General features: G+C 27.1%; 1 protein-coding gene across 5 annotated transcripts; it reads left to right on the forward strand.

Moving 5' to 3' along the window:
- The first annotated feature begins 1,050 nt into the window (after positions 1-1,050).
- Positions 1,051-25,909, forward strand: LOC111676592. 5 transcript variants are annotated; one of them, XM_046952039.1, is made up of 4 exons: positions 1,051-1,352; positions 23,457-24,069; positions 24,183-24,822; positions 25,198-25,340. In XM_046952039.1, the coding sequence occupies exons 2-4, from the start codon at positions 23,608-23,610 to the stop codon at positions 25,203-25,205; spliced, it is 1,110 nt and encodes a 369-aa protein (XP_046807995.1). In that variant the 5' UTR covers positions 1,051-1,352; positions 23,457-23,607; the 3' UTR covers positions 25,206-25,340. The 5 variants fall into 5 exon arrangements, with proteins under 5 accessions (XP_046807995.1, XP_046807992.1, XP_046807993.1 ...); XM_046952036.1 differs by having other exon boundaries at positions 1,085-1,352; positions 24,183-24,816; positions 25,193-25,909; XM_046952037.1 differs by having other exon boundaries at positions 1,085-1,248; positions 24,183-24,816; positions 25,193-25,909.
- The last annotated feature ends 1,451 nt before the right edge of the window (positions 25,910-27,360 follow it).

Here is a 27,360-nt window from a genome sequence, read left to right on the forward strand (position 1 = left end):
CAAAAAATAAAAATTTTATAAAAGTAAAAATTGTAAAAATATACTCATGGTGTAGGGTATCATATGGTCGGCCATGCCCGACTATACTTTCCTACTTGTTTTATATTTGACAATTCTCAACATATAGTTTCTTAAGACATATGTATTTCGAATTAATTATTTCACACAATTATCTATCACTAACGAACATAATCTTTTGCATATTAAAATCATAGTTATATATCATTTCGTGTTGAATAATTGCAATGGTTGTGATTTTTTTAAATTGTAAATTAAAATTTGCAATTAATTTATTGACGAGAAAAGAAAACGAATAGAAAAATATTTATTTTTATATTATAAACATAAATTTCAATTGTAAAATGATATTATAAAATAATGTTTTACAAAGTGTAAATAACATTTTATTAAACAAAAAAATTCATCTCTACTAAATAGAAAAACTTATATCTGAACTTATTTAAAACTAAAAAAAATGTTTCCTAATTCTCTACTAATATTAATGAAGTAAAATTTACAAACATGACCATTTAAAATATTAAATTGAATTTCTGATACTTTTGTCGTATTAAAAAGCTTTATTTTATTTATGAGCGTGATAAAGAAAAGCTTTAATTGAAATGTTGAAAAAAGTTCACTCTAACTTACCAACGATTATGGTTAAGGATGAAAATGTTAAACTTTTGACGGAACAATACAAAAATATTATGATATTTAAACGTAAAAGAATTTGATGCGCAGGTCTATCAAATGCAAAAATTTCCGAACTTTCATTGAGAACTTTTTCTATCGTTTTCACACACATATGTGCGGAACAATTAAACGAACGAACGAATGAACGAAGGGAAGAAAGAAAGAGAATAAAGTAAGCAAGTTGGCACTTTGTTTTGGTTTCTAGGTACATAAACATTTTTCCGAATTTTCCAAACAACAAACGATTCGAATAGAAAAAAGAAAATTGTTTTTATACTTTTTCTTTCAAGTTTTTGTTGTAGTTGAATTTTCGCTTTTCATTTTTGTTGTTGTTGTTTGTATGTGAGTGAGTGTCGTTTATATTTTGTAGATTTTGTGCGATTAAGCAACTTCGAAATCAGCAACAACAGAAAAATTCTTGTATACGTTTTTCAACGGTCACACCGAACTGCACGCAGTAGAATCAAGCACGGGAATTGTGAAAAATACAATTTATGAAATTATTGTGAACATAAAATAAAACTTAATAATAAAAAAATATTACAAATTTATTGTGTGAGTAATAATAAAATATATTTACATACATAAAAATCGTATAAATCTTTTTGTTGATGGAATTAAATTGAGTTGAAAGAAAAACGAAAATTTTCAAAACATTGGTGAGTGAGCAAAACTAAATGAAATGTGCAAAGTTTTATATTAATTTTTTTTACAAAAAATTACATACATATTTACATTTGTATATATGTATATTTTAAAAAAATGCAATGTAATCATATGAAAAAAATGTGTATACAATATTTCAAATAAGAAATATCTAAATGAATCTCAAAAAATTTCCAAGTTTTCAATATTTGTTATAAAGTGAAAAAGCTGATTTTTCATAAAATGCCTATTGTGTATCTCTTAAACGAAAAAGAAAATAATTTTAATATATTTTCACAAAAGATGAAAAATGTTTTCCATCAAATGAAAGTAATCTATTGTAACAGAAGGAATGTATCTGTGTATGTATACGTGTGAGTGACTTAATATAAGTATAGGTATTCCAAACATCACATCATCACCATTACCATTCCAACCAACCAACATTATTGGTGATAAGCTGGTTGTGAATACAACTCGTACAATATATTTGTTAGTAAGTCAGTGTGCTGTGACTGTCAATGTGTACGTTTAAACACACAAACAGCCACAGATAGATACTTGAAAAAAGTGTGTCAGTAGATACAAACATTCATTAATGAATGATGATGAAGAAAAAAAAAATAGAATGAGCAAAAAAGGATACAATTTATAATTGCCATGTAATTCACATTTACACACCCATCATTTGGATCCATACATACAGATACATTCTCATACATATTGCCATTACTCTATTCATTTAATAATAGCAATCCAATCACTTGCAGTTCCATCTACGAATAAAATCCATTCTACACATTTGCCATCATTTTATTCCTGTGTTTTGTTTGTTGTTATAAATAAGTTGTGTAATTGTGCTTTCGTGAAATATGTATGTACAAATGTATGTACGATGTGCATACAATTTATGAATTGATATAAACAACATACTTACTTATGTTTGTTTGTTACAATTTATTGAAAAATCTCTTTTAACTTTTCTCTATTGTACGAAATCCTTTAAACTTATACTAGTTATACCCAGTGTGCTTTGCTGCCCAAAAAAATATAAATGAAAATCCACTTTAGAATTTTCAAAGATTTTAACTCTAATTGTTTCCTAGATAGAAGATTTTTTGTATTTACTTCATATGGAAGATGCCACTCCAACAATTGTAGGTTCTCCAATTTTTTTCCAAACGTTAATTTAGATTTTAATATAACTTATGAATATTTGGAACATTTTAATTCTAATAGTTTCCCAGAAATTCGAATTTTTGTATTCAATTCATAATTGGATGTGCCAAACTATAAAGTCCTATTTTTCTCCTATCTAACTTATCTAACTCTAACAGTTTCACAGATAAAAGAATATTTGTATATATTTCATATGGGAACTAGTACATCAATTTATTATTAAACTGTTCATATGGATGTTAAATGTTAATCGTTCAAAATTTAAAAACGCTTGAAGTAAATGGTAGCATATACTAGTTTCTTCCAGACGCACGGAAAGACAGTGTGAAAATTAAAAGAAAATCTGTCCAGCCGTTAGATAGATAAATAGATAGATAGATAGATAGATAGATAGATAGATAGATAGATAGATAGATAGATAGATAGATAGATAGATAGATAGATAGATAGATAGATAGGTAGATAGATAGATAGATAGATAGATAGATAGATAGATAGATAGATAGATAGATAGAAAGATAGAAAGATAGATAGATAGATAGATAGATAGATAGATAGATAGATAGATAGATAGATAGATAGATATATAGATATATAGATATATAGATAGATAGATAGATAGATAGATAGATAGATAGATAGATAGATAGATAGATAAATAGATAGATAGATAGATAGATAGATAGATAGATAGATAGATAGATAGATAGATAGATGGTTCTTTATGCATATTTATAATTATAAGTGCAATCGTTGCTTAGACAGTTGTAATTGTACTTACAATCTGAACAACTTTCTGTTGAAATATTGATAGGCTCAAAATACCAAAGCATATTTTTATAAGGCAATAAATGTGGCCTCAAAATTTTCAAAAATCATAAAATTTTTGAGACTTTGGGTTGGCCTATGTTATCAAAATAATTTGCCGATTCTAGTAAAATCCTTAGTATGTACATACTTTCTATGGTAAATTACAATATAAATTCTTTTCAAATTTTAATTATAATTTCAATTGTAACAATTGTTTATTTATTTGTTTATATTTATCTTTTTAGAGAGAAAAAATGGAATGTGTGTCTCCTCTTTGATTAAACTAGTTCTCGTTTTTTTATTATTATCGAGTTCAAATATGGTGGGAGGCATTTGTTACAAATCATGTTCATTTCCTCTCACAACTGTATAAGCAGAAAATTATTCTCTGAAAATATATACTTCCTAAACATGTATTTTGTGTGTATTAGAATGGTCCCAAAAAACAAGCGTCGCGTCGTTTTTCGAGTTTTTCTAAATTTTTATCATAGATGGGAACTTTTCAGTACCAGTACAAATGCAGTAAAAATAAGCTTTTACTGTTTACTGAAAAAATTTCAGTATTCAGTAATGTTTTACTGATATCTGAAAAAATAGTAATTATTTTACTGGTTACTGAAAAAAATTTTAGTTTCTGTAAGATTTACATTACCAGTATATTTACTGTTTACTGAAACATGTTTTAGTATTCAGTAAAATTTTACTGAATACTGTAATTTTTTCATAATCCGTTAAAAATTTATTGAATACTGAAATTTTTTTTCAGTAATTTTTTCCAGTAAGCAGTAAAAATTTACTAATTACTTAAATATATAATGGGCACACTGCAGTGTGCCCATGTATAATTTTTATTCATATTCTGTTAAATACGCATATTTTATATTTCTGTGGAAGCGCCCTAATGTACATACATATGTATGTGGGTTCAAAGGAAAACTTGTTCGTTTAGGTTATTGTTACAATCTTGTTCGTGAGTTCGTATTCGTGTTCTTTTAGATTTTTGTTTTTTATTGTCGTTTATATTGTGGTCCGTATTTTTTGTTTACTTTTGAAATTGGTTTTTCACATTTTGTTTTTAACATGTTTTTCGTTGACTTTGACTCTCAATTTGCTCGTATTGCTCCAATTTTCAAAATAAAAAGCTGTTTACATTACAGGGGTTGATTTTCGTTAGTGTGTCTCAATAAAAATGGCTGTGTCTATGTGTGTTTATTATTGTATTATTCTCCAATTCTTTCATTTCATGTTTTCACTTTGTTCGTTGGTGGTTGATTTGTTCAGTTTTCTTTTGTATGTTGATTGTTTATTGCCATTTATGTGCCAGTAGTTTAAAATCACATGAAAAAATTTGTTGCGTTAGGCGCACTACTTACTGTTGGATTGGATTATCAGTATTTAATGCAATAAAAACAATAAAGTTGTGAACAACGACAACTCTTAAATGTGTAAAAATATTGTGTTTTTAGTTTTTGAACTTGAATTGTTGTTGTTGTTGTTTCTAGCAAAAACGAAATTTGTGTCAAACCAAGCGGAGGAGTGTGTGTTTGTTTTTATGTTTTCTTAGGGCGTATGAGTATTTTTTTATGTGAATCAATCATACGTTCCATGAGTATTAGTTTTATAAATACATATGAATTTGTAATGAAATTTTTGTTTTTTCGTTTTTTATTACAAATTTAGTTTATTTTTGTCTTGTTTGTTCTTCTCTTATTATAGTTTATTATTTCAAATTACAAAAACATCATAAATACATATGTAATTAGACATACGTATTTGGATATCAGACTTTAAAAAATCATGAAGAATTAGATTTTCGACACTTTAGTAATGCCTTACAAATACAGTAACGATTTATTGCAGCACCATTTTCACACACTACTCACATACATACATATGTATGTATGCGTGTACAAAATGTTTAGTTATTTTTTGAAAAACAGTGTACATACCCTGTAGGAATTTGTGAGTCACCTAAAAATCAAGTTAACTTTTTGCTAATATATTATGACCAGCTTCAAAGTAACTCAAAAATTATCGAGGAAATAAGCAAATATTTCAATAAAATTTTAAATAAAAACAAGTGAGAAATTATAGTCGGGCGAGGCCGACCATGTAATACCATACACCTGTTACAAAAATAAAATGTGATTTAGTTCTCATAATAAATCATTTAAGTTGAATTGTACATTGCCTCATATATACCTAAGTTATTTATTGTTAAATAAAATTGTGGATTTTTAAGTCAAGTTTTGAAGGGGGCTTTGCTGCTTTGGTTTTGCAGCTTTTTGTTGAGATTCAAATATATTAAATATTATTATAAACATAAAAGCCATATTTGACCGGTTCTGTTGTATGGGGGCTAGGTGAAACCATTTTCAATGGGCTTCGTCTCCGAGACCATTGAATATCATGTGATAAAATATATTCAATTACTACCCATAATACCGACCTGTAATTTGACTACAAGGTTTACAAACCCAATTCAGGAGAATGCTCACATCTGCTCTTTTATTTATGCACCAGAAGCTAACTCATCTAGAGACAACTTCTGGTTAACTGAAACTGAAACTTCTGGTTAAATGTACTTGTTTGGAATTCTTAATTCCAAAGAAATACATTTTCACTAAAAAATATTTAAATCCTATTAAAATAGTATAAAGTATTCACTGAATCGGTCTCAACTACAAAATAGAAACACACTCCTATCAATCTAACTATTGTAACGTTAAATTCAAAAAAATATATTTTATATTTCTTAACGCTTTTTAATATTTTACCCAAAATGAATTTACCTCCATTTGGAGCTTAACATATTTAACAAAATTAACTAATTGAATAATCAAAAACAATATTCGATGATAAATTTTAATTTCTTTGCTAATCGCTCACCTCAAATAGCTCTTAAACAGCAAAGAGGATTAACATTAAAATTACTGTGTAAATTTATTTTGTTTTTGGGATTAAATAGATTTAATTTTTAAATTGAAAACTGTCTCTCACTAATAAAACTAATACCGAAAACATCGCTTTTGATTTTAACACAAAATACTATAAATGAACTTTAAATATTGATAAAAACAGTAACAATAATCACAAAGTAAAATATATGAATCATATAATTCTTATAAATTTAACTTAACAAACCGAGTTTGAGAAAATAATAAAATTTCCAAATAACAAGTTGATTTTAATTATTTTTCTTTATAAATGAATTCACGCAAAATTGGCTTAATGCCAATAAACAATAAATACAGACAATTTTCAGACAAATGCACGGAAGAGTTTGTGAAAATGTTTACTATAAAAAGTGAAAAAAAAAGAAAAATGTTTTCTGGCAGTTGATGGAGGTGGTGATGAAATTTGATGAATAATAATTCATGGTAAAAGTATTGGAGAACAAATGCTTTCACATATGTGTCATTTTGTTACAAAAACAATAATATTTAAATTATAATTATATATATTACAGACATTACACAGAACAGTCGTCATTTGTGGGAACTTTATTTTATTTACATTGGCCTTTGGCGCCAATATCTTGAACTTTTGTAGTAATAGGATTATTTGTAGTGAAAAGTCTATCATCTATGAGTCAGACGACAGGTTTATAATAAAGAAAGAAATCATAATTTCAAAATGAGTCATACACTCAAAGTATGAAATAACAATTTGTATTATAAACTATTAAACAAATTCTATTTGCAACATGTTACATACATGTTGAATGTTAAATATTGTTAAAGTATGAAATAAAAAAGAATAAAGAAAATTCTCTTTTAAATTATATATATGTTTTTTCCAATTTTTATTAGAAAAACCGGTAGGCGTTTTATAAACACAATAAAAATAAATTATTTCGCAAGACTATAGTTTAAAAACATATGCATATAAAATACATAAAATTTAGCAGAAGTGAATATGGTATTACACACATTAACACCTCTTAACAGGGAGCAATGAATCTTCTTCATTTTATTCTATAAATTACTGGACCCACTCTGAACTATCTGTAAAAAAACAAACATCGACCGTATGTAATGTGTTTTTTGCGCCAATATATAAAAATCAATATACATACAGAGTTGGAAAACACTTTTATAATACAAAACTATAAATAAATGTAAAATGTACAAAGAGTTGTGAACCAGTGATTAGGTCCGCGTCCAACGGCACTCTACAAGCAAACATCTTAAGTATGAGGAAATCTTCTTAAATTGTAACACACACAGAATATATACATACATATATGAATGTGTGTATATAGTATGTATTGTAATGAAATTTGTTTACAATAGTGTAAAAATAAAAAAAATTAATATAATACAACAACTTGCTGAACTTTTAAACTTAAATAAAATTCTTTTGACGACATTTTAAGTGTAAATGTTTATGCCCTATATCAATTTAAGTATTTGTTTAATACATCATTTATTTGAAATTAAGTAAATGGAGTCGAAGTGGTGAATTTCATATTAATTCAAAACTTTTTAACCGGTAACAAATTTTAATTTTTATTTTTATTTTACCATAACTCAAATCTGTAGGCGAATACAACACGTCGATCAGCAAGCATTGGCAGAAAAAGCAAGAGTTACAAATTCAAATGACATGCTTCTGGCCTTTGTCAGGATCGAATACTATCTAAACTCCTTAATGCCATTCTATGGGATAGACACCCGGTTGCAATGCAACTCCAAACCAAGTTTATGCTTTACATATAATTTGGCTATAAACCACAATGTTATACAATCTGGCTGGTCAGTGTTAATAGACACAACAACTCCAGTTCGGTCCCATATAACACATACCCAGCAAAAAAGGAACTTCCATATTTATATTATTTATATCATTTATTGTAACAAAACCGGTGAAAAAAAATTCAGAATACAACATTACGAAAATAATTGTTAACTTACGAATTTTTACTATTTTAAAAAATTATCGAATTGCGCTACTGGTTTCTTAACAATATCCTCTTATGAAGTTTAGTAAAAAATTGCCTAAAATCTGTAATTCTCAAACTTTGTGTTAAAAATAAATTTTTTAATAATAATTTCATTGTATTTATACAAAATCGGTCATTAGTGTACCATTGTACAATTAAACCAATTTTGCCAACCCTGATCTGAAGTCATTCTTATTATTTATTATTAAGAAGTCAAATTGTAATTTTTTTACAGATTTGATTCAAATAATATTAACATAAATAAATTACACGCATTTATCAATTAATTCCAAAATAAAATTACTGAGTGCTACTTTGAAGTGGTGACAAATGTTATTCTTTTGGAAGTATTTTGAAAGTAGTTCTAAAAGAATCTTCAGTTATTCTTTTAGAACTACTTTTGAGAAGATCGCCACTTAAAAACAGCAAAATTGATCCATAAATAACGGAGATGGGAGATTAACACCTAATTTCATCTAAAATTAGATTTTTCCTGCATGCTTATACAAAACAATGAAAACCTAAATACATATGTATGTTTAACAGTGGACATTTTTGTACTTTTTCATTTCTTTTGAATGTAGGAGTTTTTTTACTCCTACATCTTATAAAAATGGACTTTTTTTTGGCCTTTTTAAGGTTGTGTTTAGTCTCATATTTCCATAATTCTCAATTTAAAAGAAAACGATAAGTTATTGCGGAAATAAAAATTGCCCCGTGTAAATTGATGGAAACTTTTAATAACATTATGAATACAGGCGTTAGACTGCATTTAATACTCAAAATAAATACTAACTATATAAGTACTACAATTAAGCCACAACTACAAACATAAATATTTACTAATTCGGCATAAATAAATAAAACAGACAATTATTTAAATCAATATCATCAGTATCAACATTTACAAATTAATGATCAACATGTGTGACAAAAAGTAAAAAAAAAGTTCAAACTCAACAGCAGCATAATCCCTCAGTAAATAATGCATTTCGTTGTTTGCATTTGAAATCAAAACAACAACAACAATGAACATATAAGAAAAATGTAAACAAAAACAACAGATTTCAATGTCAAGGTCTATTTTGAGAAAAACTAAAGTTTTACATGTCAATTTACAATACATACATACATACATACACACATATGTACGTGGGAATGTGTGTATGTTTAGTCGACTCTATGTGCGTATTTGATGTGTTAATTGAAAGTAGTAATGTTTTGATCACTTAATTTACATACATATATATATTTCCGTATTTTTGAAAAATAAATCTATACATAGATACATAAATATGTATGTACGTATTGGTCTGAGTATGTATGTATTTAATGTATACGTGACTTAATACCAAACGTTAATTATAATTATTTACAGTAGGGCCTTGATTATCCGTGATTCAATTATCCGGCAACATCAATTATCCGTGATGGAGAAATAAATTTTTTTGCATCGACTTAATTTTAATTTGGATTCACTTAAATTTTTCAGCATCGTTTTACCGTGATTACCTGTATTATCCGTAATTATAAGCAAAATTCTGTTATTTTTTAACAATCATGAACAAATCAAAAAGGAGTATTCCGTTAAACGTAGTGCGTAAACGTACTAAAATGGAAAATAAGAGACAAACAACATTAAACGATTACTTTTAGAAATTATATAACATGAACTGTTTACTGTTTTCTGACAAAAATTTTTTCTATATTTTTGAATCATTTATGAATATAAAATCCTTGAATTATTTAATTTTAATATAAATAGGTACATATTCATTTATTAATTAATAAAAATATCTACTAAAAAAATAGATAAGTTTGCACTCAATTAACCGGGAAAATCGATTATACAGAACTTCCGGTCACGACCATCACGGAAAATCGAGGTCCCACTGTATTTGTAAAAAGTTATCAGTTATAGCGAATAATATTAAGGGTCTCATTTTATAAAACGAAACGACAAACGTTCAATAAAAATTCGATGGTATTCTCGAATATCTGGTATAAGCGGTGGACTACCTCCAAGTGTAACATATGTACATGCAGTTTTATGCGACCGCAATATTACGAGGATTGATCCAACGGATCCTGGATATAATTACATATGACTACGTCCGGAATCAACAGGGTTTGATGGATAAGTGACCTCCCCCCTTCGTTTCCATATGTAGGTGATGTTCGAAAGCAATTTGCATGTAGCAGCAACAGTTCGACATTAATGAATGTTTTTCCACTTGCTATAACTAAGCGAAAGTAACCACACTGGAACATCATTGTTAACTACTTACTGTTATATACTTATATACTTACAGGATATACCTGAACAGTGTTTGATATGATAGACTCTACCATCTATTACTAGAACCGGTATTTTACAGAACCACTGTGGGTATATGGCCTGTGAGATATAATGGCAATAGGGGTGAATCCTATGGTGCTGATGTACATTTTCAAGTTGCTGTTAGCTGGCAATATAGCTGAGGGAGAAGAAAAGACTTAAAATGTTTAATTTTATAAACATAAATATATATCAGAGTATCATATGAATCTCAAAGTTTTGTCCAACAGATATTTTTTTGAGTAACAGTTTTGATTAGAAAAACACTAGTACATACATAAATTTACAGTATGGCCCCCACTTTTATCTATTATATCTAGAGTACATTGAGCTCTAATTAATGCCAATTTTTTGATAAACAAACCGTGTGACTTAAGCACCTAAACTACATATTAATTTACACTTACATACCGGCATACATACAAATGTATTATGTATGTATGTAAGTATATTATTACAAAAATGATTATAATCGTAATACGAGTAATCAATGCATTTGTGTCTTCTCTTTTGGCATTTCTTATCGTAATTACTATTTTGATAAATATTGACTTTTAGTATTAATCATTTATCGCTTGGTTTACTGGTCGTACCAACCAAAATGATTTTAGTGTTAATTTGAAAATGTGACAGAGAAACAGAACAAATAAAGAAATAAAGTTCTTTGATAAATAGTAAAAAAATAACAAATTATAAACGATATGAAGAAGATTCGGTATATATGTAAATTAAGTATATATGAATGTATGTTTATGTACATTTGATTATTTTTCTAGAATACAGTTATCCCAGTTTCAAAAGTTATAGGGATTCATCTTGATGTCTTAATTAAGGGACTAAAAATCACAATTAATGCCATTTATAACTTATATTGTGGGTTAGAGGTAACAAAAATCGGTTTTTACAAATATCTATTATTGTGATTCCTACGACTTCAGATGCATAATAACCTCTATAGTGATGTTGGGTATAAAAAGTTTGCTGATTCCCGATAATTAATTGCTTAATGAACAATAATATTGGTCGAAGGGCGAAACCTACTAAACCTATGGTTTAGTTTGGTTCATTATTTTACCTAGTTCATTACAACTGAACCCCCGAATAGGACTTGTAAAACTTGTATACATATTACAGGTCGAAATCTTAAAGATATTTCAGTAAAATTTGGTACATGATCTTCTATTGTCGTATCCCTCATACAACTGAACTTCCCAAATAGGTCTTTTGTGCTCATAATAATGTTTAATATATATAGGAAGATTTCACTTGACCCTAGCCCTCATACGAAGAATCGTTTTAATATACATATATATAAATGTGTGTACATAAGGGTGAGTCGAAAACAGTATTTTCTTTCGGATCAACTTCTAATAGTAATTATGTTTTATTTTAACGTCAAATGGAAGGCTGTAAATTATTATTCAATTATTTTGAGGGTTAGAGCTCGCGCATCGCAGCCAACGTTTGTAAATACGTTTATATGGGGAAAATTGCATTTTTGGAGTTATTTCAAAAATGAGGCTTTAAGTATTAATTACTGCACCATTTTATAGCAAAATCCTAATGTCTAAAAATTGTCTTTCCAAACAGATAGAAATACCTTAAATTGTTCAAAAAAAAGCTTTGAATTAATAAAATTTTCGCCGAGAATTTTGTGATTCTGAAGACACATAACAGAATATATAAGAAAGTTTTTTTTTTAATTTTTAAAAATTGTACAAAAAATATTATGTTTATCTTTATAAGATTCATAAAAGTGCTAGTACGAATTGCGGCGGTAAAAAGAACCATTAATTTAACAGCATCTCCAAAACTCCATTTTCAAACTTTAAAAGATTTTGTTAAATGGATTTTACAAAATTAAAGATTTTTTATACTGGATATTATAAAATTAAAGATTTTTTATACTGGATATTATAAAGGATATATATTAAACACACAAATAATGAGATCAATACCTCTCATAGTTTTACTGTAAAATTTGAAAAAAAAAAATAAAAAGGAACTTTTGTATAAGAGGTCAAGCTTACGAACGGCCATCGATAGACTAGAAATATTTTGGGAACCATTATAAAACATAACAAAGACTATTCGAAGCTAGGTAAAATATTGAATTTAACATGAAAAACCTTGTCCCCCATACGATATTTTTTTGAAAACTGTCCAGTTTACGAATGGACAACACCTAACCGAAAATATTTTGGGTAACATCATATTACATAACAGCAAATATTTTGTGTAGGCTACTATGTACAATATCTAAGATACATTTCTATCCGCAGAAGTTATTACTATTATTATATTTTTTTTGATAATTTAATTAGATTTTCTGTGTGTTAGCAAATATTTATATTTGTAAATATTTGCTAAAGTTATTACGATTTATATTTATTCGAATACATTTGTTATCTATTGAATATGTGTGAATAAGCGCTTTATGAAAGCGGGAGAATATACAATATTAATGTTTGTTGTTGTTCTTATTTCTCTTTTTTTTTGATAATAATATTAGAATATTTCAAACAATGAAGTTAATAGAATATTAAATAAATTTTATTCATTTTTAAATTTTTTAGAAAATTTTATTATATGATTACACTTTAAAAAAATATGTGCCATTATGGTGAATTTAGTATCTTCTTGCTTTTTACTTTTCAACATTAATCTCCATTTTTATCATAAGTACTAAATAACTGCGAAAAATCTTAATAATTTGTTAATTACTATTTTCTACATGAGTTTCATTAAGTTTTAAAATATTAACGATACTTTAAATATTAAAAGAATAGATAAAGGTAATAAATAATAATTGTTTGTTAATGTGAAGCACCTACTTGTACTGTCCTGCGATAAGATTTAATAACATTACTAATATGTATGAAATTATGTATTAGCAATTATCAAATAAATTTAAAAAAAATTGTGAGTAGAAATATATCTGCTATTATAAATGATAAATTCATTTTATTAAGGAAACCTCTTGCATTAACTGTTTCAACTGTATTCAGGTACCATATCTGTTAAAATTTATCTCGCTTTGTAATAAAATATAATTTGTAAAATATTTGAAAATTTAAAACTCATGACGATATCATTTAGACTTACATGTAAATAAACATTTTTAGCGTGAGCACAATCTTTACGTGGACAGGCGGAAAGGCTGTTGTCTGCCTTTCCGCGCTTAACCCGAAAAGAATTAAAATTTATATCGAATAACTGTTTTTTTAAATTATCTTATTTTATATAATACATGTACAATTATATAAAATTTGTATATACTTGTATATAAAAATGCAGCAAAATTATTCAAATATGTAAATATGTGTATCAAAGTTTATGACAATTGGTCCATACTTCAAACTATTCTCTACATAAGGATATTTAAAAAAAAGGATTTAACTGAGTGATAAATATCATCATATAATGATGATTTTAAATGCCTGGATAAATATAACAAAAAAACGGAAAAGCTTAGAAATCTTATATAACTTTTAACAACATTCAGCGAGCGGATTTTTTTAACATCAAGTTTTATTAAAAACAAACAAAAAATCGCTCAAAAGCTAATCATTTAAATTGCATGCTATTTTTAAAGCTATATTTTAAAAAATAAACTAAGTTTTGCAATAAGTTTTTATACCTGATATCTTTTTGTTGTTTTTTGTTAATTTTTTTATAGAAAATGAATTTTAAATACACAGAAAAAAATATTCAGTAATTTTTTTCAATAAAGGCGTTAATCAGTATTAAATTTTAATTGAATTAAATTTTTAATTAATGTGATTATTTTTTGTAATTGCTTTTTGAATTTTTGAAATTTTTAATATTTTGACATTTGTAAAAATAAAAAATAAACAGTTTAAAACTTTTGCAGAAAAGAATTTTTTCATTATTTTATAAAAAAAATGTGTTATTTCAATTCAAACACAAAATGGACGGGAATTTATTCGTCTCTGATATGTGGACCTACGTAAGTAAAAAAAGTTCTCATTCAAAAATATGTGTCCGCAATTTAATATAGTGTCTTTTAGATATTTTGTGGGATGTGATGCTATATTTAGACGCATTATATCCCGGATACATTTAAAAAAAGCAGTGGACTTAACACAAGGTAAGCTTTGATCAAGATTTCTCAAACGTATTTCTAAGTTTTCTTTTGTTGTCTCTTTTTAGATCATTATTTCTTGGCGCATGACCCCAGCGGATGCTAGGAGTTTTTATAAGTTATGAAGTATATCTGAAAATATCGAGGCGATTGCATGCATACAAACATACATACATACATACATACATACATACATACATACATACATACATACATACATACATACATACATACATACATACAAACATACATACATACATACATACATACATACATACATACATACATACATACATACATACATACATACATACATACTTCATGTATTTTAATTATGTATAAAAATTCAATATTCAATAAAAACAATTTAGATAAATCTTCAATTGGAATAATTACTTTTTTAGTCGAAATTTAAAGTTACACTAATTAGGAATTTAATCGAATTCATTAAAGACGTATTTGAAATATGCCACCAGATCTAATTAAACAAATTAATTACAATAATACTGTTTTAATTGAAATTTTTGCCACGTTTTTCCAATTAACATTTTTAATTTTCAGTTAATCAATAGTATCATTTTGATGATTAGAGAAAAATCAAAACTTTTTTTTTAATTAATATGAGCAATTTCATAATTATAATTCATTTTTATTTTTTTCTGTGTATGTTTGTTATAAAAATGATTTTAAAACTAATAATTTCTAGAAATGTGTTATACCTAAATGTATTATAAATACTGAATTCCTAATATATAAAAAAATTTATAAAATAAGAAATACCGGTTAACCGGTTATTTTATACAAAACCGTGTTCGAACCCGGTTTTTTAAAAATTGAAATTTTTCAAATTATTAGAAAATCAGTTTTTGGAAAAGACTGGTTTTTTGAATACTCCTTTTTTCGTCTAGCCCCCATAAAATCGGATGTCCCGATTTGGGATTTTTATGCCATAATTGCGTCCCTACACAAATTGGCACAAAAAAATTTTATATAATTATAATTGACTCTCCCGTTTTTTGTAATGATTGACCCTTACTTGACCCCTATACAAATGCTACTTTCAAAAATGTCTTAAATGTCCAAAATAGATTTATAACCATTAGTATCAATTGAAATTAAGGTAAAATGCAACATAAAATTTCTTTATAGTGTAGGGTATGATTGTGAGTAACAGTTTGGTGAATTGGTGAATTTTCAAAACTGATTTATTTCTTTTTTATTTTCAAGTATTAACAAGCATAATCAATCAGAATATATTTGGCCTTTATATATGACTTATATGAAAATCCATTTATTTGATTCAACTTTCTGTTTCATATTGTTACGTAAAATCTTTTTAAAGGTCCTCGCATGCAAACAGTATTATCGGTATTTAAACACAATTTTGTAAATAACAGTTACAAGTGTATTTGTAGAATATTTAATATTAACAAATTAACAATCAGTTGAAAATGGTAGCAAACATTCGTAAGTTAATAACAACAAATATTAAACTATTCCCCCAATTATCAGAATTTACTATAGTATCTTTGTAACAAAGAGACCATCATTTCCACATACATACATACATATGTACATGAAAATATTTGTTAAGTAAATATGTATTTATGATCAGACGACCAGCGTACCCCAAGTCTTAAAGTGTAATATTGAACTACAAATGTGTTTGAATTGGCAAACGTGTTGGTACCAGACTAATTTAATTTTACAATTTCGTACGCACAAGCACCGGCAAAATAAAAAATATATATAAATATATATTTATTTGTTGGTACAAGAATTACGAGTTTTGCTAAAAATTCTTCACAGTCGAAGTTCTAAAGTCGTGCGGAAAAGTTTAAATTTTCTATGAACAAAAAAAGCAAATAAAAACTTGTAGAACAAATAAATTAAGAACCAAGAATGTTAAGAACATTAAAATAAAGAAAATAAAATAAATTTTATAAAAAAATTCTCTTTATTATTCGGGTTTTACGCAGTTGTCATTTGCTCGACAAACTTTCGCTAAAAAAAGATTGATTAACGGCATTAAAGCTTCAAAATTTACCAGTGATTGACACAAACGAAATAGATAATTGATAAATAAATAACGATTATTTATTAATATGTTTATTTTTTGATAAAATTTCATAAATTTTTCAGTGAAAATAATAAAAAAAGAAATAGACAATAGTTAAAGTAAAAACAAATATTCATTTTTATCATATTTAGGTATGAATGATTGAATTCGAATTCCATGTGAACTTTTATGCGCAAGTTCAAGGCGATTTCGTTGAAAATTTGATAGACCATTTGTCTGATTGGTAGGTATCCTATTCTTTTAAAGTCCACTTTTGTTATGTGAAAAATTAAATTTTATATAAATACGGATGGAAATTACTTTTATTTCCCATAACTATGAAATTCTCGGTAACAATTGTATGAGGAACGCTCCTTAATTGAGCCTACCTCCTGATAAGGCCCTTCTCCAGAAATGGCTTTAACCCTCATTTCTCGCTTAAGTTTTCCATTTAGCGGTGAATTCGGTCCATAATTGACCTATAATCCCTCTAACTCAAAAACTTTTTACTATAAATGAATCGTTCCAAATGTTTGTGATAAAACTGAACAACTACTATTTATTTTTTAAAAAGGAATCGCTCTTTAATCACAATTGATGCAAGTACTAAATAAGGGACCTATTCGAATATATGAAATACTTTGATGATGATTCAGCGCAGCCAAATATAACAACATTCGTACTTTTTTAATTATTATTTATTGATTTTTATTATAAAGAAAGATTGAAAAGGTTCATTGCAAATTTCATAATGTTATTAAATAAATATCAAAAACAAATAAAAATATTAATAACAAAACAAATCCACAATGCAAGATAACAAAAAAAAAAACGTTACAAAATGTTATCAACAGGGCAACTCAAAATGTTCTCTAAAATTATATAAAATTTCTCAATTTTCAAAATGAAGACCCCGTTTTTTACCAAATTTGAGACCGTCGCACAGTACGTTGTCTAATAGACAAAAGTCAAAAAATTATTTGTAAAGAATATTAATAAAATATATATCGTTGTAAAGGTAATAAAGCTGCTAAGATATGTGTGTAAAATGATATGACACTATTTTTCTTTAAAATAGACTCTTCTTTAGTTAAAAAGTTATTAACAATCAGAATTTTGGAAAATTCTATATTTGTTTTGTGTTTCTAATAACCAAATATATGTTTTAAATTTAAGAAAAATATTTTTGTGAAATACTCCCTAAGATTTTTACATAGCTTTGAAAATTAATTTACAAAATTTAAAAATTTTCTAATTTTTGTAGATAATGTAACAAATGTATGTATTAGTTTGTGGCCATACCTTGTGTTTTCAAAGTCAATACAATTATTTATTGAAATTAAAAAAGATATTTACCAAATTTTTGCCTCAACCTTAAATTTTTTTGGATTACATATTTTGATAAATTTATTAGAAAAGTAATGTTTTCAGAAGTTAAAAATTTAATTTAAATTGAATACCCTGTAGAAATGCAATTAGTACCAAACTATTATTATACTAGAACCAAAATCACGAGTACTAGTTCCCAACTGTAAACTTTTCTATATCATCTTAATGCTCAAATTAACATTGAGTGTGTTTGAAATATTACTAGTACCATTCGTTCTAGACTTATACTAGTACTCTTAGATCTAATTGGGTGTTTATTACTAGTACAAATATTCACAAAAAATCCCCAAATTTGGTGGTTTTACTCCTTTGTAATCCTCATATGTGGTTTCACATATGAGGTTTTATTTATATTATTTAGGTTTTATTTACAAAAATTCCAACAAATTTAAATAAAAAATGTTGTAAGTAAATGCATTTAATTAAAATTTCAAACTAAATTTGGGAAAAATCCGGTTCTATCCTTTTTCCATTTCGGTATCGCCATTTCGTTTCAAAGTATTTGCCATGAAACAAATATTGAATTTTTTTGCAATTTTTAAATTTAATAGACTTACATAGGGAGCTGCATGCAACTGGACCTAAACAGTCATTCATAATTTATCCTCTGATTTGAAAGGACAATATTGTATATTTGCTTACAAAACGTTTAAAAATAACATTTCAATAATTTTAAATATTAATTTTTCCAACTCATGTCAAATAAAAAGCAGTCTACAAGTGGGGACCTTCAATTACTTATAGTACTAGTATTTTTTCATACAAACTCTAACCCCATTTGTACTAGTGTCTGCTTCATTTCCTGCAGGGCAGATAGTAAAATATCAATGAAATATTTTTAATAACAACTCACTTAACAAAGAAAACTAAAAATTAATTAATTAGGTATGGCCACAAACTAATATTTATTTATTTATTTATTTATTTATTTATTTATTTATTTATTTATTTATTTATTTATTTTATTAAAATAGAAAACATTGTCCTATGGATATTGTCTTATTAATATTGAAAACAAATTGAAACATTACTTTAAATTATAAATAAGTATATATCTTGTATAGACAGATATTATAAATGGATCCAATTTGCGTTAAAAATTAAAAATAAAGAGAATGAAATACGCAATAAAGATGATAAATGATTAGAAAAGCTCGTTTATCCCAGTGAATATTTTATTGCTGTCCTCGGATCCGGTAGTCACAGTTATGACAGATAATAAACAAAAATACCATAACAACGCATAAAAACATATAGTATATTGTAATAAAAGAATCTATGAATAATTTTTTAGTTTCAATAATTCAGTGAGTGATGAATGCTTAAGTTTAGATTCTAATTTTTAATTTTAAAAAGTTTAAATAGACTATCCCGACATAATCCAAATAAAAAATCAATATAAAAATAATATTTTAACCCATTAAATGTTTGAATTTTCAAAAGGTACCAAATTTGTATTCTTAAATTTTTAATAGGTAAAAAATATAATTTAAATTTAATTTCTATATTTAATGGTTTAAAAGATACAGATAGTACCAAAAATGTACTAATATACCGTTCTACACCTTTTTCCCCCAAAATGGGTTAAATTTCAAAAGAGTACCATAAACCTATCCCCTTACGTTTCAAACATATGTCGACTGAAATATTCTTTTTTTGATATCTACATTAGTTTAGAAGAATTTTACCCGTTTTTACCCCTTTATTTTCATCTGAAAAATTTAATTTATATTAAATTGGTAAAGGCGTGTACCAAATTTTATTTTTCTACGATGACTCCTTCCTCTTTTGTCCATTACTTGTATGGGGACAATGTACTGTGCGTTGTATCTCCATGTTTCTTTCTAATTTTTTATGTTTGGAACATCTATAAAATTAACAAAAATAATTTTCCCTTTATTCTATGACAATTATATTTGCCTCAATTTGTTAAACCGTTAGTTTAAAGTCGACAGATTGGACTTTCAGACCTCACAACGGAATTTATAATATATCTTCTCACTTTTATGTCTTAAATATGGCTAATTAAGCGATGCTAAATAATTCAGAAAAGTAAACATTGGCCTCTGCACAGAGAAAAAAAATAAATATACACGCCTGGTACCAAAATGACAGCAAATTTTTCAATAACATCAGTTGTCAAGTATGTTCGTTTACCAGAAGACTGGCAAAAAAGTCGTTTGTATATGTTATACAGTGGCTGCTAAGCTTGGCCAATTTAATTAAAAAGTAACAATTTTCCAATTGTATAAATATTCCGTTCTGTATATAATAATCCTTTTATTTCAAGTTCATATAAATATTAGTAAATATTAGTTTTATGTTTTTTTTTAATTAATTAAAATTGTTACAAAGTTAAGGCCATTTTCATAAGAATGAATACTTTTGAAAACATTTTTATGGCCATATTCATTTCAATATTTATTTGCTTAACGATAATACCTCTTGTATTGTTTGCTTATAAATGTTTTACAAACTTTTGTTTAGTTTATTACTTTTTATGTAGATACAATTAATAAGTAATTCAAGTTATAAAATAAAAGCGTTTTTACTATATTTTAAACTTATTTTGAATGTATGTATATACATATGTATGTACATATGTACATGTATTCATTATTAGTGAATATTGAATTGAAAATATCGTGCAGCAATTTATTATCCAAATACTGGCATTTTAATTTAATAATATGTACTTTATTTAAACTTTTCGGCATAATGACAAGCAGAGAAACCGAACATTTTCTTTAAAATGTGCTTAAAATATGTATGTCCATACATATGTAAATATGTATGAAAAATATTTTGACACAATATATACTTATGTTCTTAAAATTTATAAAAATGTAATTAGCAATAACTCAGTAATGGATTGTACTTATATAACTGCTTACTTTTCAATGTATATGACTTACTTTCTATTGAAAGTACTCTAGTAATGACTTTTTCGTAAAGAAGTACCATATAATACCTTACACCTGTTACAAAAAGTAAAATGTAAATAAGTTTTCATAATAAAACATTTAAGTTGAATTGTTCCTTGCCTTAGATATACTTAATCTACTTATTGTTGAATAAAACTGTTGACATTTAAGTCAAATTTTGAAGGGGGCTTTTTGTAGGGGCTTGGGTCAAATGAGACCCTATAATTATAGAGTTAATGAGGGTCAACAAAGCTAGTATAGCGCTTGGTTTTGCAGCTTTTTGTCGACATACGAGTATATTAAACATAATTATGAACTTAAAAGCCCTATTCGGCGGTTTCAGTTGTATGGAGACTAGGTGGAATAATGGACCGATCTTAACCATTTTCAATAGGCTTTTTTCCTTGGACAATAGAATATCATGTACCAAATTTCATTGTATTATCTTAAGAATTGGATGGATGGAAAATGATTCTGAGCCGATTAGTACACTTTAAGGTGGGTATTGGACCAATATTATTGTGCGTTACAAACATTAGAACAAACCCAATATACACTCTCCACTAAAGTGGTGTAGGGCATAAAAATGAAAAAAATTAAAAATGTTGGCGCACTTTTGTTTACTTTGTCGAAAATTCTGATTTTATGGACATGAAAATTGGCGTAACAAGCAATTAACCATTTCCACAAATCAGAAAGTCCTAAAAATAAGTCCAATATAGATAGTACAGTACAGTTGTATTTAACAATAGCTTTTATTTTATTTAGTTGTTTGTATTGTTAAATGTTTAGAAGACTTGTTGTTTTGCAATTCAGGTAACACATATATGCACATATTTACGTATTCTACAGTACATGAAGGGAGCACCGCTTCCCTAATCAAAATTAAAATGAGTACAGATAAAAATTTTACATGTATACTCTCCTCTCTATTTTCTTCAAGCTGTGTTCTTTATATTATTTAGGTCTCCGTAACCAAATAACATGAGAAATATATTTTTTTTGGTTATGAATAACTGCTATTTAGCAACCAATATTGTTTTGGTTATAGATAACCAAAATTTATTTAATTATTTTTTTTGGTCCATATAAATTAAATATTAACGAAATTAAAAGGCAAATTAATTTAAATTATATTTTATTTATATTTGTTCGACGATGACCAAAAAATAACTAGTTACAAATCTGATTACCCGACTTTTCCGGATTTAAAAGTGGATTTACAGTTATTTTTCATGTTTGCTATTCTATTCTCTTACTCAATGCCCTATTAAAAAAAGTTTTATCATTTTATCTGGAATGGTTTTCACACAAATGTAAATATCAACATTTCTTGAAAAAACTTCCAAAATAGACTACGGTTAGAAACTTATTAGACATACGCTAGATACAATTGCCTACAAATTCCATTCCTTATTAGACATACGCTAGATACAATTGCCTACAAATTTCATTCCAAAAATTAATATATTTTATTGATAACGGGAACTCATTACCAAGTAATGTATGAAATAACTACATAACCTACAATACTCATTACCAAAATTTGAAAATATTTTCCTGGGTTGGTATTTCAACGACCAAAATCAAATATATCTTATAAAAATGGTTAATTACAACACTTATTTTAAATCCGTCACTATTAACTGTTAAATGAGACTTTTTCCTCATATTTCTTATAACCTTACGTCCCTGGAAACTTATTCAAACTTATGTTCAAAAATGCTGTACCTCGTGTTTTTACGTACATATATATATTTGATAAGTAAAGATTTTTTTCAGATCGACTTGAATGTTATTTAAATCAGTGTTTTAATAACTAGACTACAAGTAGCTGTAGTAACGAAAAATAACTACTTTTGTAGTTAAAAATGTTCAAAAACTTTTTTTATTAGTGCTAATAAATAAATCAATATGATTATTAATGTAATTTCATATAAGGGCTTTTTACAAATTCTTCGATTGAAAATCTTATAAAAAGCCTTCGACGGAAGACCATCTACAGGCCTCTACCTCAATTATTTAGTAGCAATAGAACGATCAACTAGTAGCAAAAATTTCTATTGCTACTTTTCAAAAGTAGCAATAAAATTATTTATATTTTTAAGCTACTACCCCAATTGTAGTTTATGTTTTATTTAGAACTATTTATAATAAAATTCTTGTCAGCAAACGTAGTTTTTCTAACATTGATTTAAATAATAGTAAAATGTCCTAATACATTCAATACTGTTTTATTAAAAATGAAGTTTTTTTTTATTAATGACATTTTGTAGTAAATAAGCAATAAATATTATTTTAATTAAAAAAATATATTTTTCCTTATAAAAAACTAAATTAATAAAACAATATTTTTCTTATTTTTATAGATTCCATCTTCAACACTGCCTTTAATGCCAAAGTACTCCTAAATCAGTTCCGATTTTTTCAATCCTCCCAACTCCGAGAGAGAGAGAAAGAAGCAATAATTTCAAAGACTCCATTAGTTTAAGTTAAACGTGCATTTGGCGCATTCACAAAATGGTTTTACCATTTGGACTATCCTCTGATGGCCAACATAATCCAGAGAGTAGTGGGAGTGTTAGTGGCAGCGGTGTCGATACTATTACCTCAAGTCGAACAGTCTCTTATACGCCAACAGCACCAGCATATTTTATGAGAGCCCATACGAATGTCTCAACAGGAATACCAATAATACCCAGTCCCTACATTGATTTTATTGTGGTCAATGGTGATGACCGTTCGATGATACGTTGTGAACGTAAAGCCGTTTTAGAGAATAGTGTAGAGTTGGCTAAATTGATACATGCTGGACCGAATAGTGGACGCAAAGGTGATAATCATTTTCAGATCTCAAATGTAGATAAACATGATTTTGAACTTGTCATACGATTTTTGGAAACAAAATTTGTCAAATATCGCGATCATTTGCATATTTTGAAAATATTAGAATTGGCTGATCGTTACAATTGTCCCGATTTGGTATGTTTTATTCCATTAATAATACTATATTATATCATGAACTAGACTTTTAATGAAAATTATTGAACTTTGTAATTTTTTAATATTTATTTCACTCACAACCGATTGATCAGATTATACACTGCATTCGTGAACTGGATCTGCAATTGAGCAGTGCCACCGTTGTTGATGTTTTTCGTTCGCTGTGGTTCTATCAGGGTATGACGTCAAACAATCAACATCAATTGGGCGCCGTCATAACAACACAAGACACAGCAGCTAGCAAGAAAATTAAGCGTAAAGCTCTACAGGCAGCTGCGAATGCCAATGCAAATACTACAAATTCCAATACTAATTTAAATTCATCGAATATTCCCGCCCCTAATCCGAATCCATTCACAGCAGAAGACTATGGTGTTGCCCTCTTGAATAACGCTCTCCAGCTGATCGATATGCATGCTGAATTGATTCTAACCAAGCCAGAAATGACTGAATTGCGTTTTGAAGAATTGGAAATGATTGCAAAACGTGATGCTCTACAATTAAGTACAGAGTTGACACTATTCACCTGCCTTGCCGATTGGAGTGTAGCGGAGTGTAAACGTAAAAAACTAGATGCCACTTCCGAAAATAGACGACGGGTATTAGGTCCATTATGTTTAACGCCTCGTTATTGTTTGATGAGTGCCTCCGAATTCCGGAAGGCTTGTGATCGTGTTGAATTATTGAATCCATTGGAAACATCACTAGTTAGTGATTGTATTGAAGGTAAAAATTAAATATAAATAACCAAACTTCTTTTTATTGTAACGATATATGTATAGTAGGTCTGTTGAATAACTTAAAGTTGTTACTAGTTTGTAACAATTGTTACTTCGAAAGTAAATGAATGGAGCTAATGTTTTTGCCCAATATACCAGGGAAGCATAAAAATGATATGTTAGTTATCAAACAAATCACACGTGTGAATTTTACTTCAATGAATTAGTAACAACTTTAAACGCTTATAACTCCAACAATTCTTAACCGATCTTAATATATATGTATACTGTATAAATAAAGGGGTCACAAAAAATTTCCTTGCCTATTAATTACAAAGACATTTTTAATTGTAATAGCAAATTTCGAAATTTGTTTATTCCAGGTAAAAAACTTAAAAATTTAACACCGGAGCAAAGTCAATTAATGGAAAAATTCCGTACACCAAGACCAGAATTTGCCAAAATGCCAATACATTTAAGTGATCGCAGTAATCCGAAAAATTATCCCAAGAAAATGAGACGAGCCGAAAAAGGATCTTCTGAGGAAAGCTGTTGGGAAAATTTCGGCTTAAATTGTTTGGCCGTCTTCGCCTGTATATTCGATTGAGACTAGTTATTGCTCCCACAACGTTGGGTTGTTACGAATTTTACACTTAACTAAACTTGCAATTAATATTTATTTGAAAGTTATTTAATTTTGCAAAGTCCATAACGCTATTGGTCCATGAAGCCTTACACCAACTACTACAAAAATAAATTTAATTTAAAGGTGACAAGCAATGAATTTTAAAAATGCAACAAATGTTGTATGTATGTATAAATTTTTATGAATTTGTGGAAGACGATTTTTTTAGATAACGATTGGATACTAAAACTATATGTCATACATCTCTTACACATACAACTTATAATTGTACAAGTATTTAAAAACAGAATTTATTTTCCATATTAAGATAAACTTGCAAAATAGCTATATTTGTAATACTAAAGTATTTCTGTTTGATATTTCTTGTATAGAATCACAATAACAAACTAATTTTTTCGTTGAATAAATAAATAAATTCTGGAGGTTCAATATATCTGAACAGTAAAATACCTCATTCACACGATGCAATTATTCGTCATTCATTCTTCATTTAAGCCTCAATTTGGAACTTAATTATGTTCATGATTCCCCATACAAATTTCAATTTGTATGGGGAAATTGAAATTGAATTACGTACGAATTACGTTATATGCACAATTGGGACGAACGACGAATTTCGTAAAGCACGACGAACCAGTCTAAAAAATTGTTGCGTAAATTCGTCGAAGTGAACACAATCAAATTATTCGTACTGCTTGTTTCAAAATTTGTTTGTTCGAAATTGGAAAAAGTAAGCAAAAGGGACAAAAATTATATTTTTGTGAATCTCCATGATTTTGAGATAATTTTAACAGCTTTAAAATTTATTCAAACATTATTTCGATATTAGAAAATGTAAGAAATTGACCTCGAATAGAACTAAAATTACATTTTTGTGAATATCCCCAATTTTAAGATTATTTTAACAGCTTTAAAATTTATTCGAACCTTATTTCGATATTAGAAAATTAGTTTCCAAAAATTCGTCGTTCGTCCCAATTGTGTAAATTTTGCACTACAAGTAAATTTTTGTCGGGTACAAGATATATTAATTATAAGGTAATGTCGTCGGCTAATTCAGAATTCCAAGCGAATTGCTTAAATTTTTTTTGTAGTTTTACATTGTGCCTGCACTTGAAGGCGAATTTTCTGTCAGGGAAAAATTTCAAAAACAGCTGACAAATAAATCAAAGCGAATATTTTTAAACAAAAAATATTTATAAATTTGATTATGTTTATAATTTATTTTGATATTTGAACTTAAAAAAATTAAAAACACGGAAATATACCCTAATCACACAATTTCACTTTAATCACAAACTTCACATATACAAAATGAAACCAGTTTGACATTAACAAGACGAAAACAAAGTTTGACATATACAAAATGTAAACAAAATTTGACATTAATAATACACTACGGTGAAAATGAACATAGTCGGAAAAAACGATCAGAACAATTCTATAGCGGGGGCGGGTAAAATTCGCAACTTCGTATTTTTGGAGCACTCTAGAGCATCATAGTATAATGGGTTTATTAAACAAAAATGTTCATACAAAATTTGATTCATAAACCGTTTATGAATAAGGTCATCAGATACAATCTAGTCATTTAAATTTTGAGATTATTGATATATTTCTTATTTAAAAAAATGGTAAAAATCTTCCATTTGGCTCAAGTTCTTATAAAAGTTGCTTTATAATAGATACATGTTAGCAGCCCGATGAAATTGGAAATAAAGAAGTTTTAAGTGAAATATCGGTCCAAAATTGAGAAAGCCTTAGTTATAATCTGGAATTAATTGACTTAAAAAAAAAACAATTACATTACAGTTTAGTCTATTTATGTTTGTTTTATGCGTGAGATAGTTTTTTACTTCAAATTGGGTATAATAAATTGGATCAAATAATTAAATACATTGAAAG

Source organism: Lucilia cuprina, chromosome 5 (genome assembly GCF_022045245.1).
Source record: "Lucilia cuprina isolate Lc7/37 chromosome 5, ASM2204524v1, whole genome shotgun sequence".
NCBI classification, from domain to species: domain Eukaryota; kingdom Metazoa; phylum Arthropoda; class Insecta; order Diptera; family Calliphoridae; genus Lucilia; species Lucilia cuprina.

Coding starts and splice junctions, on each gene's coding strand:
- LOC111676592 (XM_046952036.1), top strand. CDS start 23,608: ATGGTTTTACCATTTGGACTATCCTCTGATGGCCAACATAATCCAGAG. Junction 24,070..24,182: donor GTTACAATTGTCCCGATTTG/GTATGTTTTATT, acceptor CCGATTGATCAG/ATTATACACTGCATTCGTGA. Junction 24,817..25,192: donor AGTTAGTGATTGTATTGAAG/GTAAAAATTAAA, acceptor TGTTTATTCCAG/GTAAAAAACTTAAAAATTTA.